Source organism: Mycteria americana, chromosome 12 (assembly GCF_035582795.1).
Source record: "Mycteria americana isolate JAX WOST 10 ecotype Jacksonville Zoo and Gardens chromosome 12, USCA_MyAme_1.0, whole genome shotgun sequence".
NCBI classification, from domain to species: domain Eukaryota; kingdom Metazoa; phylum Chordata; class Aves; order Ciconiiformes; family Ciconiidae; genus Mycteria; species Mycteria americana.
The window spans coordinates 237,958-250,808 of NC_134376.1; the positions used below are offsets into that span (position 1 = coordinate 237,958).

The 12,851-nt window shown below is 36.2% G+C and overlaps 1 protein-coding gene across 8 annotated transcripts in view; it reads right to left on the bottom strand.

The window, feature by feature from the left end:
- Positions 1–12,851, bottom strand: part of UNKL (unk like zinc finger) — a 60,941-nt gene that overhangs the window by 41,360 nt on the left and 6,730 nt on the right. For 6 of the 8 annotated variants that reach the window (XM_075514682.1, XM_075514678.1, XM_075514676.1 and 3 more), the window contains 4 exons: positions 7,283–7,459; positions 4,217–4,350; positions 2,105–2,240; positions 1,236–1,353 (listed from right to left, as the gene is read on the bottom strand). In XM_075514682.1, coding sequence (XP_075370797.1) covers positions 1,236–1,353; positions 2,105–2,240; positions 4,217–4,350; positions 7,283–7,459 — 565 coding nt within the window. Of the gene's footprint in view, positions 1–1,235; positions 1,354–2,104; positions 2,241–2,737; positions 3,140–4,216; positions 4,351–7,282; positions 7,460–12,851 lie in introns of those variants that run through there. The other 2 variants (XM_075514683.1, XM_075514685.1) reach the window with 2 other exon arrangements.

The following is a 12,851-nucleotide window of genomic DNA, read 5'->3' on the forward strand; positions in this document are numbered from 1 at the left end:
TTACATTGACTAATGGAGAGATGACAACGGATGGTATGAAAGAGGAAGGCAGCAGACAAAATTGGTAGCAGAACTCAAGGCTCAGCCGTGTGACTGATTTTAGCACTTTCATTCAGAGCTTTGTCATAAATAAAAGTATGGTAGCAGTACTAAGCAGGAAGACACCTTTACTACAGAAAAGGGCTGGAATATGATGCAGAAGGAATTAGATGATCTGAAATAAATCTGGAGTGTAAAATCTCTAGTAATCAGGACAGTGAAATTCTGGAGCAGCATCTCAAGAGTAGAGACAGCTGACACCTATTTAATATAAAGATGTAGCTGGTCAACTTATGACAGGGCATATATGATACAAAGCCTGCAACAATTCTGGAGTCCGTATTCTAAGAATTCCTTTCCCGGTATGGTCTTGAAATGCCTTCAATAATCTTCATAATTGGAAGAGAAATTAGCAATTGCTTGAACGGTCTTTGCTTATACCTTACTAAGTATTGAACTTTCTAATGCAAGAAATTACAGCCTGCTGTGAATTCTTCATGCCCATTCAAAGGTCCCAAAATGAAAACAGATATCCAATGTTGTAGGCAGCTTCTAGCATAACATGTCTTTTCAGTATCACATTTGTTTCCATTAACTGGCACGGTTAATAATTTCATAGTGTTGCATAACAATTAAATCTCAGCAGACTGCATGGCACTGCTCTCTTCCCTAGCATTTCACTGTTACGCTCAAGCATCCAACCAAGTTACAATGACTTTGCCTACAGAGGAATCTAAAATCGCCCTGCTCTTCTGAAGTGTCTTACTTCAGCCACTAAGAGAGTTTTCTGCTCTTTCCACCACCTCCTGACCTATTCAGTTCCCCTTAATTACTTGCAATAAAGCTTTTTAAACTATACTTAAAATAGAAATTTGTACTTAGTTATTGAGTAGCAATTACCACTGTGACTTCATTACCGATCCAAGAAGTTAGGTAAAAAAGAGAACACATTTATTTATGCCCAAATCCAGAGAATATTAATTAATTTTTCATAAGCAGTACAATAAAAATTCCTATCAGTGAAAACCACAGCAGTACAAATAACTATCTCTCAGCAAATTTTGTTTTGCTTAAGCAAATACAACTAGAAGTGTTGCATGAAGTGTCACATGTTTTTTCATAAGTAATATCTTTAATCAGTAATCTAATCCATAAGAAATTTGAAATCACTAAAAATAAGTAGAAACAGTTCTTACCTCAGGATGAAACTGCTGCTCTGTACGAGAATGACAATATTGACAGCTATCCCCACTTTCACATCTTGAAGGTTCACCCCATTCATCTGCATGTTTCACACTGGGGCAAGGAGTAGACCTAGAAAAAAGTGATGTCCAGAGCATGTTTGTATCTGTTTCCTAGCAGAAGTCTCAAACAATTTCCCGCTACATCTCAGAATCTTAGATTCTGGGACCTATAAAGTTGAAAATTCTGAGAGACTCTGACTTTTTGGAAATTCTTTGACAGAAAGATGAGCTAGTAGGATTCTATCTGTCTTCTGTCTAATGACATTTATTTACAATCCTGAGACTGTCAGGCAAAGCCCATCAATTCTAAACCTTGTATCACTGCACGAAAAAACACCAAAAACAATGAAGAAACCACAGTGTATGAGAATGATGTAAAATGATGTAATGATGAATGATGTAACGATAAAAAGTAAGAGAGGTGATGCATTAAATTTTCGTCCTAAAAATATTGCTGAGAAATGGAAAATTATAGAACAAAACCAGAAAAAAGACAGAAATTATAATTGATCTTTTCATAACAAAGAAGGTTTGACCTAGTGATTCAAATTTTTGCTAAGAATTATAGAAATTGTTTTCATTCTTCACAAGAAAGAAGGATATTTCCATTACAGCTTCATAGTTTTTGTCTTCAGAACTGTATGATCATTCCGAACAGATGCTTTTTTTCCCCCAAAAAAAATTTAGCAAGGCTATTGGAAAAGATGTGTGTTTATTCCATTAGGAATATCCAATTACATCATAGAAGAACCTGAACAGATCAATCCATTAACAACTGTCTGACTAACCAAAAAGTCTACTCTTAATATGTATTTATGTACCTGTATTTGAATTTTCTGGGATTTCGTCTTCTGTCTCGACTATTGTGATAGTGTGGACACGCATAACCCTGGCGGCAGAGTCTGGGTGGCTTGGTACATTGTTCCGTCTTGTAGCCAGCTAATACAAAGTTTGTGTCTGTAAACAGGTCAACAATTAAGAGAAATAAACAACTAATTTTTGCATTCAGAGTGTCTTTAGTGAGCTTAGGTATCACACTGCTTTTTGTAAAAAAATTATGATTCACAGACCCCTCCATTCTTATAAACTTAGACTGACTCCTGCATTTTTAAAAATAAAAGTCTAACACATTTACATGCAAAGCCATCTTCATTGCTTTTACATTCAATAGCAACATCACAATAAAGTACATAAATAAAACACTAGCGATCTATTGGTAGAGAAACTATCTGGAAATTCTCATTATATACATTTAACATTTTGAAAATTAATACCTGAAAATACATTATTCATTTTAGTAAGACAAACAATAAAAACTTATACAATTTTATATCTGGATTTCTCTTAAGTTTAGTGTTGATGGTCCTTATTTCATCAAAACTGCTTTCATGTTAAGGCACGTTAAGGCTGTCCAGTAAAATCTTCCTGGACAAATTCTAGAGCCTCTTCTCTACCTTTGCCTCTGCCTCTACATCTTTGGTTCCAGGAAGGAGGAACTAGGAGATGACAAACAAGGTTCTGTCTAGAAACAGAAAAATTCAGAAAAACAATGGAGCAAGTAAATAAATTAGAAGGTACAATTTAGCTAATGGCAAGCATGGGTTTATGAGGAGTAAATCATGTCAAACCAACCTAACTTCTTCCTAAGGTGGGAAAATGGATGTAGGTAAAACAGAAGCAGTCAGTGTCATGTATCTTGACTTCAGCAAATCTTTTAGCCTGAGATGTTCTCAAAAACGAGCTGCACAATACTACAAGACTCCTGCAGGATTTGTGGAAAACTAGCTGAAGAAACATTCTTAAAGAGTCATTAATTATGTACTTTCAAATAGCAAAGATTATTCATCAGAGTATCACACGGAGTCTATTCTTTGCTCGGTCCTTTTCAATAGTTTCATTAAAGACTTACGAAAATAAGGCTGAAATCACTAGTTGGATGATTTTCAATCCCCAAAATCTATGTGCAGTCTCATCATATTTACAGGGATTGACAGAAGCCATACAACATTATATAACATAGACCTATCACAATTCAAGGAATGCAATAAAAGTGCTTGTAGTTGGTCAATTTTGCTGTCTTTTTACATCGAACAGCCAGTATTTTTTGATCTAGAGTTCACAATTAAGCTCTACACATTATTGGTACTTAAATGGTTGGAACTCACCCTATAGTAGATTTGAAAAATACGGAGGGGACAAGTATCATACAATTATCTCCCCTTGAATTCCTTAGAGACAGCATCTTCATGTGACCTCTTCCTGTGTTACTGTCCCCACATGAATTTTGTGGAAGTAATTGTACCCAGCAGTCTTTTCTAAAGTAAAATTTGGCAAGAGCTCTAACAATATCTGATTGATACTAACAACTTCGGCTACATAATAAGCAAGTCTAAACCAACAACATGAGAACCAAATTTGAAAGCCTTAAGAAAACTAGGGCAATTGGATTTACTTTAAGAGATCTAATACAATGCTTTCAAGACATTCTTGTATTTTAATATTCTGCTCCCATTTTCTGTTTAATATTCTACTTCATTCCTGTTAGTCAAGCTCTGCAAAGAATAATGGTCCATTAACTAGTCTATGAATGACTCAAAAAATGAAGACTCTAATCATTACTACCACTTAGCACAAGACAGAGCTCCTACTGACTTTTAAGAACATTTATTCAATTGACACAGATTAGCAACACTTGTATGAAGTAAACTGAAAAAGACCTATTAGAGGTTTTCAAAACAAAGTATTTTCAGAATGTAACCTGAATATAAATGTGACAGACAGTACAACTTGTTCACAAATATCCGTATTACTTATATAAACCAATTTACTCTGTTAAAAAAGGCTTTTGGACTTCTCCCAGATGAAGACCCAGGATCAACAAATTGGATCAAACACTAATAAAGAAACAGAGAAAGGAGACAGGGTAACATTACCCTGCCATCTTGGATCTTCACTAAGGATCTTCTCAATCATTGCCTGGCTTGCTAAAATTCCTGGTTGCAGATCTGGAATGCCTTCACCGCATCCTAGCTGCCCATTCTGTAAGGTTTCCTGTGCCTGAAGTTCTCTGGAATGAGGAAAAGAAAATAACACTGCTAAACTGTATAGCCACAGTAATCCTATCTGTCACAGGGTTACTATCAATCTTGTCCAAGTCTATCAAAATCCTGTCATTTAGTCCAGCTCTTTACAAGCCTAAATTGTAAAAAAAATTAAATTGACTGTATTTCAAACCATTACTTGCGCTGAAGCTGGCAAACAATCGTAAGGAATAACCATGTCATACAAATCAAAGAGAACACATGAAGGAACGCTGGCATTATGTACACAGACAACATTTGTACCAGCAATGCCCATCTGTACCTCTGTGTGCTGACATTTTGAACATGCTATTAATTTCTGACATTCCACTGCCACATAGGACATGGTAGAACTACAAAAGATATAGAAAGGGCAATAAGGGTGATCAGAAATCAGAACTCCTCCTCTATGAGGGAGAATTAAATACCATAAGACTCTGCCTTGGAAAAGTTATGACTGAAGGAAGGTACAAAATATAGCTATAGAATACTACATCATATAAAAGTAGCCAAAGTACTTTTGGCTCACTATAAGATTTTTGCTAGAAAAGTTTGTCAAGACATTAGGGAGACCTCGTAACAAACAACAATCATTATGAGGAAATGGAATATCTTCTGCAAGAATTTACACCTTTTTGCAGCTAAGCAACCACAAGCTGGCTGAAAGATCAGAATGACTACTACCAAACTAAAAGGCATTGTATTAGTGGTACAAAACCCCTACCAAAAATCTGAGACAATGTTATTACATTGTAAATTGTTATTTACATTGTATTGTTATTACATTGTAAATTGTTATTACAAGTAAAATTAAGCTGTACAGAGATTCAACAATGGCAAATCAGTAAAAAAGATTAAAAAAAATTTAAAAAGATACTATAGCATAATTATATCAGGCAGACTTCGAATCAATGGAGACACAAGGTGAGGAATCAAATACCAGAAGTGGATCTACAGTACTCTATGAGAATCAAAGGCCTCTACCTTCAATTGGCACTGCTTACTCTAGACACAAATATTCAAGGAGCTTACCTCCTATACCAAAATACTCCTACTCAAGATCTCTGAAGAGGAGTTTGAAAGGTGTGGTGGTTTATAATGTAACTAGTTATGATATCATTTACATATCATTTCAAGAACTTCCCAGACCCCAAGTATCCTCCAAGAAAGAACTTCTCAAAGGGAAAGGAAGACAAGACAGACCCAAAGCCAAGTCTAAAACCTTTCAAACAGTTAAAATATTTATTTTACAGATGCAGAAAAGGTGCAGCCAATGAGAAGGAAAACAGATAGTTCCTAGAGAGTCCTTTTTCGTTAAGGTGGGTATTGTAGAAGAACAAGGCTATTAAGGAGAATAAAGTTAATGTCTGCATCAGTGATTCTACTGTTATTTCTCTGCTCTTTACTTAAAATGAAGAAACTCTAATATCTGTGTCTATTGTAGAGGAAAAAGACCACCAAAGAAAAAATAAGACCCGATTGTTTGGACTTCTTTATGAATGCTGGATGCCTGAAATCAGGAGAAGCAATGGCACGTGACTCTTTTTCACAAACACCAAAGAAGTTTCAGGCAGCCTACTTGTAGGTTCAAGCGTTAAACATAGACTCCTACCACAAATGTCTGCAGGTCCTCCTGATGCTCTATACGTAGCCAATCACCAATAAACAATCATGTAACACATTAAAAGACATTTAGAGAACGGAGCTTGGTTTCAGTCTTGCTATACGTTGGTTCCTCATTCTAATACAATACAAAAGATTGCAAAGATACTAAGCATTCTGTATTCAGACTGATGTGGCATCATGCTGCGTATGCTAAATGAGAAAAGTTAAAAAGACAAAAAAGAAAATGGACGGACGTCTTGCAGAAGCAGCATCAGCTAGCTAACTGAGGAAAGTCTTCTGGAAATAAAAGCTATATATAACTAAACAGTATGTGGCCAGACAATGCAGCAGTGAATTCTGTGGCAAAATATGAATTTAAATAATCATGAAATTACTGAAAAGGCACTAACTTTACTAAAATTATTGCAAAGAGAGAGCTATCATCTCCCAACAGATGGTTGGGAGTAAGAGATAACAATGGTAAGCATGTAAGATAGCAGCCACACCAGCTCAGATCAAAGGTTCATCTAGCCTGGAATCCTGTCTCCAACAGTAGCCAATAGCAGATGCCTAGGGAAGAGTATAAGAATAAGGCAAACATATAGTGATACTTCCCCAGAATGCTCTTCCAGTGTCCAGTAAGAGATACTTGTGACCCTCCAAGGCTTCAAAGCTCTCTAGGAATCAGTATCCTTTCCTATTGAGTACTTACAGACCACTTTCTGTTGCAAGAGCTCCCCTTCCACCAATTTATAATACCTCTCAACAACATGCTTATCTCCCAGCTTTGGCCACAGCTAAAACTCATACCTACCACTACCCTGATTCACAAAGCACCTTCTTTCGACAATAACTTGATTATACATTAGAGAGGCAGAAAATAATACTGATATCTTATACATGAAAAAATACAACATAATTAAAAAAAAAAAACGCAACGTCAGTAGGCGAAATGTGAAACATACAAGCTGAGAACCTGAGAGATGGCTTAGCAAAATCATAAATCTGTGAACGTAAAAACCACATGCAAATTTGCAAGACATAAATGACAAAAGGCAGAGTATCCGGTCTTTCATCAGTCGTAAGAATTACATATATGGCTCTTGAAATTGCAAGTTTCAAAACCTTAGTATTTGTATTTCCCAGTGTGCTTCTATCTGCTATGGTGATGCACAGTGAAATGTATTCTGATGTTTACAGTTACAGAAGCGAGTATATTTTTCATGCAAAGCATACTGCATTTTCTGGTATGTGGTGATAACAGACACGTGGTATTTCCTGCTAATTAGGCTGAAGAATTTGAAACAAGACTACCTTATATCATATACTGGTGGTCTAAGGTCATGTGGACCATGAGCAAAGGCACAGTGAATTCCATTCTTCACACAGTGACCCCGAGCATCTGTTTCATGAATGCATGTTCCAGTCTTGTAATATCTCAGATGATACTTCCTTTCTGTATCCCCTGTTGTTCGATGCAGGTAAGGGCAACTACACAATAGAAAGAGGAAAGTTAGAGCACTGCTTTGAATTTTGTTTTTAACAATTTAATTCTGAATTATGCTACATCTTTTATTAACTTAGAACAAGTAACTTTGCAGGATTCTTCAAACAAAAATTGTCCCAAACAAACCACCATCACAGATCAGCTTCAAAATGAAAAACGTTAATCTATTTCTTAGTCTCTACTAAAGTTATAAGAATTTATAGCAGGCTGGCTCACAAAGATATTATTAATAAATCTAGTAAGCACCCCTGTAAGCAACAACATCATCTGAGCTAAAGTATGACATCTTCCATACTGATACATGCTCAAATCATTTCCACACTGAGAGGTACAAGACTTTTGGGTTTTTTTTTTATGTTATCGTCATCTAAAATCAAGGGGTACTTGAAGCACAGTGATTTTTTTTTCCTGCCTGCTCTTTACAGACATGGAACTTACTGAACAATCTCAGGGGAAATCTAAAATGACTTTTCTGTTAAAAGGAAGAGAACAATTTTTACAGCAGCAATACATCTTTGTACATATACTAGCCATTTTTCAGACACAACTATGTGAGTTATGGTCTGTACTTTAAAATGGCTAGCATCATGTATGGATCGTAATTCCAACTACCAATAGTAAACAAATTTTTAAAAACCCATAAAAATATATACACAGGTATGTCTGTTCTCTCCCTGAGTTTATTTCAGTGTAATTAATTTTGGTCTCTGCTGGTTTTGAAAAAATACTAATCTCCAAAAACTACTTTCCCCCACCCCAAAGTAAAAAGAAACTGCACCAAAAAGCTTAGAGAGTGATACAGAACAACAAATGAAAAGTCCCACAGAAATATTTCACTTTGAATGGAAGGAGAATAGCAAAGCACTAAGTAGACTTTAACACTTGTAAGAATTTATGCTGGCTTAAACTTTATTTACTATATTCTAAAAAACGTTATTTAGAAACTAGACTAAACAAATGCAATTGTTTGAAAACACGTACAAGTCTGGTATTTATAGATTTACATGAAAATCACACATTGTTCCTGCTGTGCTAAACACCTGCAGCTTGTGCTGACTTCCAGGAATTGATACTGTTTATGATTTCTGAGAATCAAGTTGTTTCCTTGTAGGAATTTAAAACCAGCATTCTGTTAAACAAGATAAATGGGCTGCAGCTAGTGATCTTTAAATCCCAACAGAATTAATTAGTGGGAAGACCAGGCATACCAAATTCAGTGCTACATCTCATTTTGTCAGTGTAAGATGGAGCACAGTCTACACTCAGGATCTGAAAGTAGTTCTTTCACAGTTCTGGGCTCTACATGGAAAGACAGACAGGATGCAATCTTGTTATAGTGCCTCAGCTGAACTTTGTGACAAATTCTTTGTGATGCGTGAATAGCACTGACGCAGCCCTCCTGTCTGCTAGAATTGCTACTGATAAGGAGAAATGAGAAAACCCACAAGAGTCAGTCAGATACTTTTGCCAGGACTTTGCAAGGCCATATTTTTCTTATTGCTAACTGTCCCACCACTAGCAGAATCTTTGCAGGGGTCAAATGTTTCCATTTTCCCAGCAGACTGTTCATTACAAACTATAATCTTTCACTCACATATGCACACCTCACAAAGGTGAGAATACTCTGTCGTATTCTTATGCATAATGTTCACGACACCATTTTCATCTACTTAAGTTTGCTCGTTCCTGTTGGCAGCAAGAATTAAATGTCTTATCTTCCATGCAAGAAGTGTACACGCATTTACATCTCATTGCTTGTCTCTAAGTTCATGGTTCCTTATCAGAGAGCATACATTTTTTCTTAAATATCTGAAGGTTTTCCCTAGCGAAATCGCCTTATTAATGGAGGTCCCCCCAAAAATGTTAAAGCCTTCAATTATTTTTAAATTACTGTTAAAAAAAAAAAAAAGATAATCCAATGGAATATAGACATAGCTTGTCAGACAAGCTAGGCACAACTTGTTGTATGCAATGTGAGAGAGGGAGAAGTATTCAGGGCACAATTTTTCCCACAAAAAGACAACATGGATTCCAAAAACAAGCTGGGAAAGAAATATAAACTGTGTCACAAGACTCTTACTTCTGCTAAATTAAACCCAGGTTTGTTTGCCCTAAGACTCAGTACTTGTGCCATCAACAGCTAATGAAATCTGAATTTTAATGAAAACACAGCTTTCCTACTGCACATTTTGCCAGCTGCCTGAAGAGTCCCGTAACAGGTGACTCCTGTAACAAAGTCCTCCTCCAGAAACTACCAGAATGCTTCAATGAGGCTATCCAGTGTGACTGGGACAGTCTGTTATCTGAATTTTGTCTAAGGCTTGTAAAGAACTAGATAAGAGCTAGTTCTAAAGGTGACTCAGGGGGACTAAACAGCATGCAAACCTCCAAGAGCAAAAACAATGGCATCAATTTTGCACGTGTACATTTTACATAAAAATAGTTATTCATACAATACCACAATAATACACACACTATTAACCACAGACATCTTGGTCAGCCATAGTTCATCATAGGATCATTAGTCAGAAAAGCAAAAACCCCTAATAAAAGCAGCTTTTAGATGGTAGATAGTACTTATTCACACATAGTATCAAGCTAAGCCAATGCACTGAAATATGCACAGAACAGATGTTCTACTCAACTTTTAATGAACTAGAGGGATGTTATATCTTACCTTCACTTTATTAATGAAATATTTTCATGAAGCATAAACCATTGTAATACATAGCTTTAAACAAGACTAGCAATTTCATTTAAAATGGCTGATTTTAATTATCATCGGATTACATGTCTGCAAACTGATACACCTGTTATTATGTACCATAGTTTGGTACTAAAGTTGTTCAGACATCACTTATTCCTTAGGAACAAAGCTTTTATTAAAAAAAAAAAAAAAAAATCATTCCCAGGCAGAATAACAAATCTATTTCATGGTCCATATTTCTACAGCCATCTCCCAGCTTAAAATAACTTAAAAATTAACTGAATCCTAACTTAGTAATCGTGAATCAGTAAAGAACATTATTCTGTATTTTTAAGTTCTACTGGAGTCTACACACAACATTTAACTATTGAAATCGGCTTTGTTTTCTGCATCCAGATCTCACAAAGTAAAACTGTCATTACATTATTCAAAGTAAGTAGATGTAGATACCATGAAACAGAACATACATTCACAAAAACTTAAAAGGTTAACTGATTACTGAAATGTGTATTTCCTTTTCACACTCTTCTTAATTCACATCATAAACATTCCAAAGATACCCTTTAAGAATAAAACAGTTCCAGTTTAAAGGGTAATGCTAGATGTTCTTAAGTGTATGAAAACAACTACATAGTTCTACTTCTGTTCAACCTTGAGGCACTGACATGTTTTTTTCCTGTGACTACTTGAAGTGCTCTTCTGTAGTAGGCTTCTGTAATTCATTCACTCTTAGAGCAGTCTTACGTTACAGATACTAACATATCCAAAATAATCTTCTTGTTTAGAATCTGACCTCAGTTGACTACAACAGTTGAAAAACACATCAAGATGGAAAAAAAAAAGTATTGCTTCTATCCTCACTTGTGAAATTAGGAGGAACACTATTCGTTGCTCAAAATATATGCCTCTAACTCTGCAAGTAATCTAGTCTTTCTTACAAGCCCTTCCTTAGAACGGATTGTTTTAATTTGCTACCCTTAGAAAAGCCCTTTTCTAAACAGCTTTAAAATTTTGGGTTTCCTTTCATTCCAAGTTGAACTTTGGAAAGAAATATCACGGTCAAGCCTGGGTGAAACCAAAAATTTCTACTTTTACTCTCTTGAAAGTACGTTCCTGAGAACAATTACGGGTGTCATCATTCTACCTTTCTTGCTAGTTCTCTGTCAACTCACAAACTGCATTAACCTAACTGTGTATTCAGATGAGCAGAACGGAGAAACAGACACAAATAAAAGCCAAAAAAGTACCCATATGTTGTCACAGGTAGCTTAAAATGAAGGTGTCCTGGCACTACTGTTTATAACTGATTTCTAGAAGAATTTGAAGTTGCTCCAAATAAAAGGCTGAAGTTTAGGCAGAAGACAAAACAGGGTCAAGAAAATACTCGTTTGCTGAGTTCTGAAACAGGAATGCTGCCACATTGTAAGCGAGTCCTCAGAAATGTTAGTGTTCTCCTCCATTTTTTTTCTCCTGCCACTACAGACACGGTCTGGCATCTTCTATCTTTAGGAAAGTTACCTTTGACTTCTCTTGCCTTTCCCAACTATTTGCCCTGTATGCCTTTTCTCTTCTACCTTAACTTCAATCAGCTATCAACTTACAATAGTTGACTGCCATTTCTAGCCACCAGTTCTCAGGATCAGATCTAAAATAAGGCCTCCAGAGTTAGCTGAAACTTCTCTCACAAATGTCTCTAATAATCTCACCTTGTAACTGAGTCAAAGAAAGCAGACTCCATTTTCTCTACTCACATCTGTCTTCATTTTCTTAATTTACTGTCTGCTTTACTCAATTTTTCTCCCCTTGAAACATTGTTCTCCTTTTGTTTATGGGAATTCAGTTATGTTCACATTTTCCTCTCAATCCCTCCCAAAGCATATCTTCCAACTTCAACATTCTCTTATGCCTCTGGTGAGGGGTCTCGCAGGACTCCAACCTTTGTCCCTGCTCTTATCCTTCTACATCTGGGCAATTTCACTGCAAAATACAATCTTGAAAACCACCACCTCTTTGCTGATAACTCCTAAACCTATCCATTTAATTCAAACTGTAAGCATGACATGCTAAAACAGAGGTATGAATCTCACTACGGGTCTTATTTCTGGCGAGTCCTCTGCATTCCCATTATGCCAGACAATACAATCACCCTATTTGTCATTTAGGCTCCTAACCAGGGAGTAATCTTCAGCAACTATAGCGGACAACCTTTCCAGTCCAACTGCAGCAAAAAGGTTTCCATCTCACATCTCAGTTATTGAAACATCTCCTCTTATTTGCTTCTAACAATGCAATCTTGCCCAGCTAATACCCTTTTAAAACATTGCTTCCTTTTTCCTCCTTTAGAATCAGTATCTATCACTCAGTAATGAAAGGTCAATTTTTGTCCCCAACCAATCCATGACATGAGCATCCATTATCCTCATCTGCTGATTTTCAAAGAACAACTGCCCATGCTGCCCCAGGATTGGCAGGAGTGCTTTACAAACACCTGAAAAGGTAATTAATTGGTGTATTTTAAATCATCGCTCAGAGATATTTTTTGCTGTTTATACCGCTTAGGCATGGTACTCAATATTGTCACACTGCTTAGTGCATTTTTCTTGTCCTCCTTCTCTTACCTCTGTTGTTTAGTTTGTAAAGCCTCTGGGAAAAATCCACCTTTTTCTTCT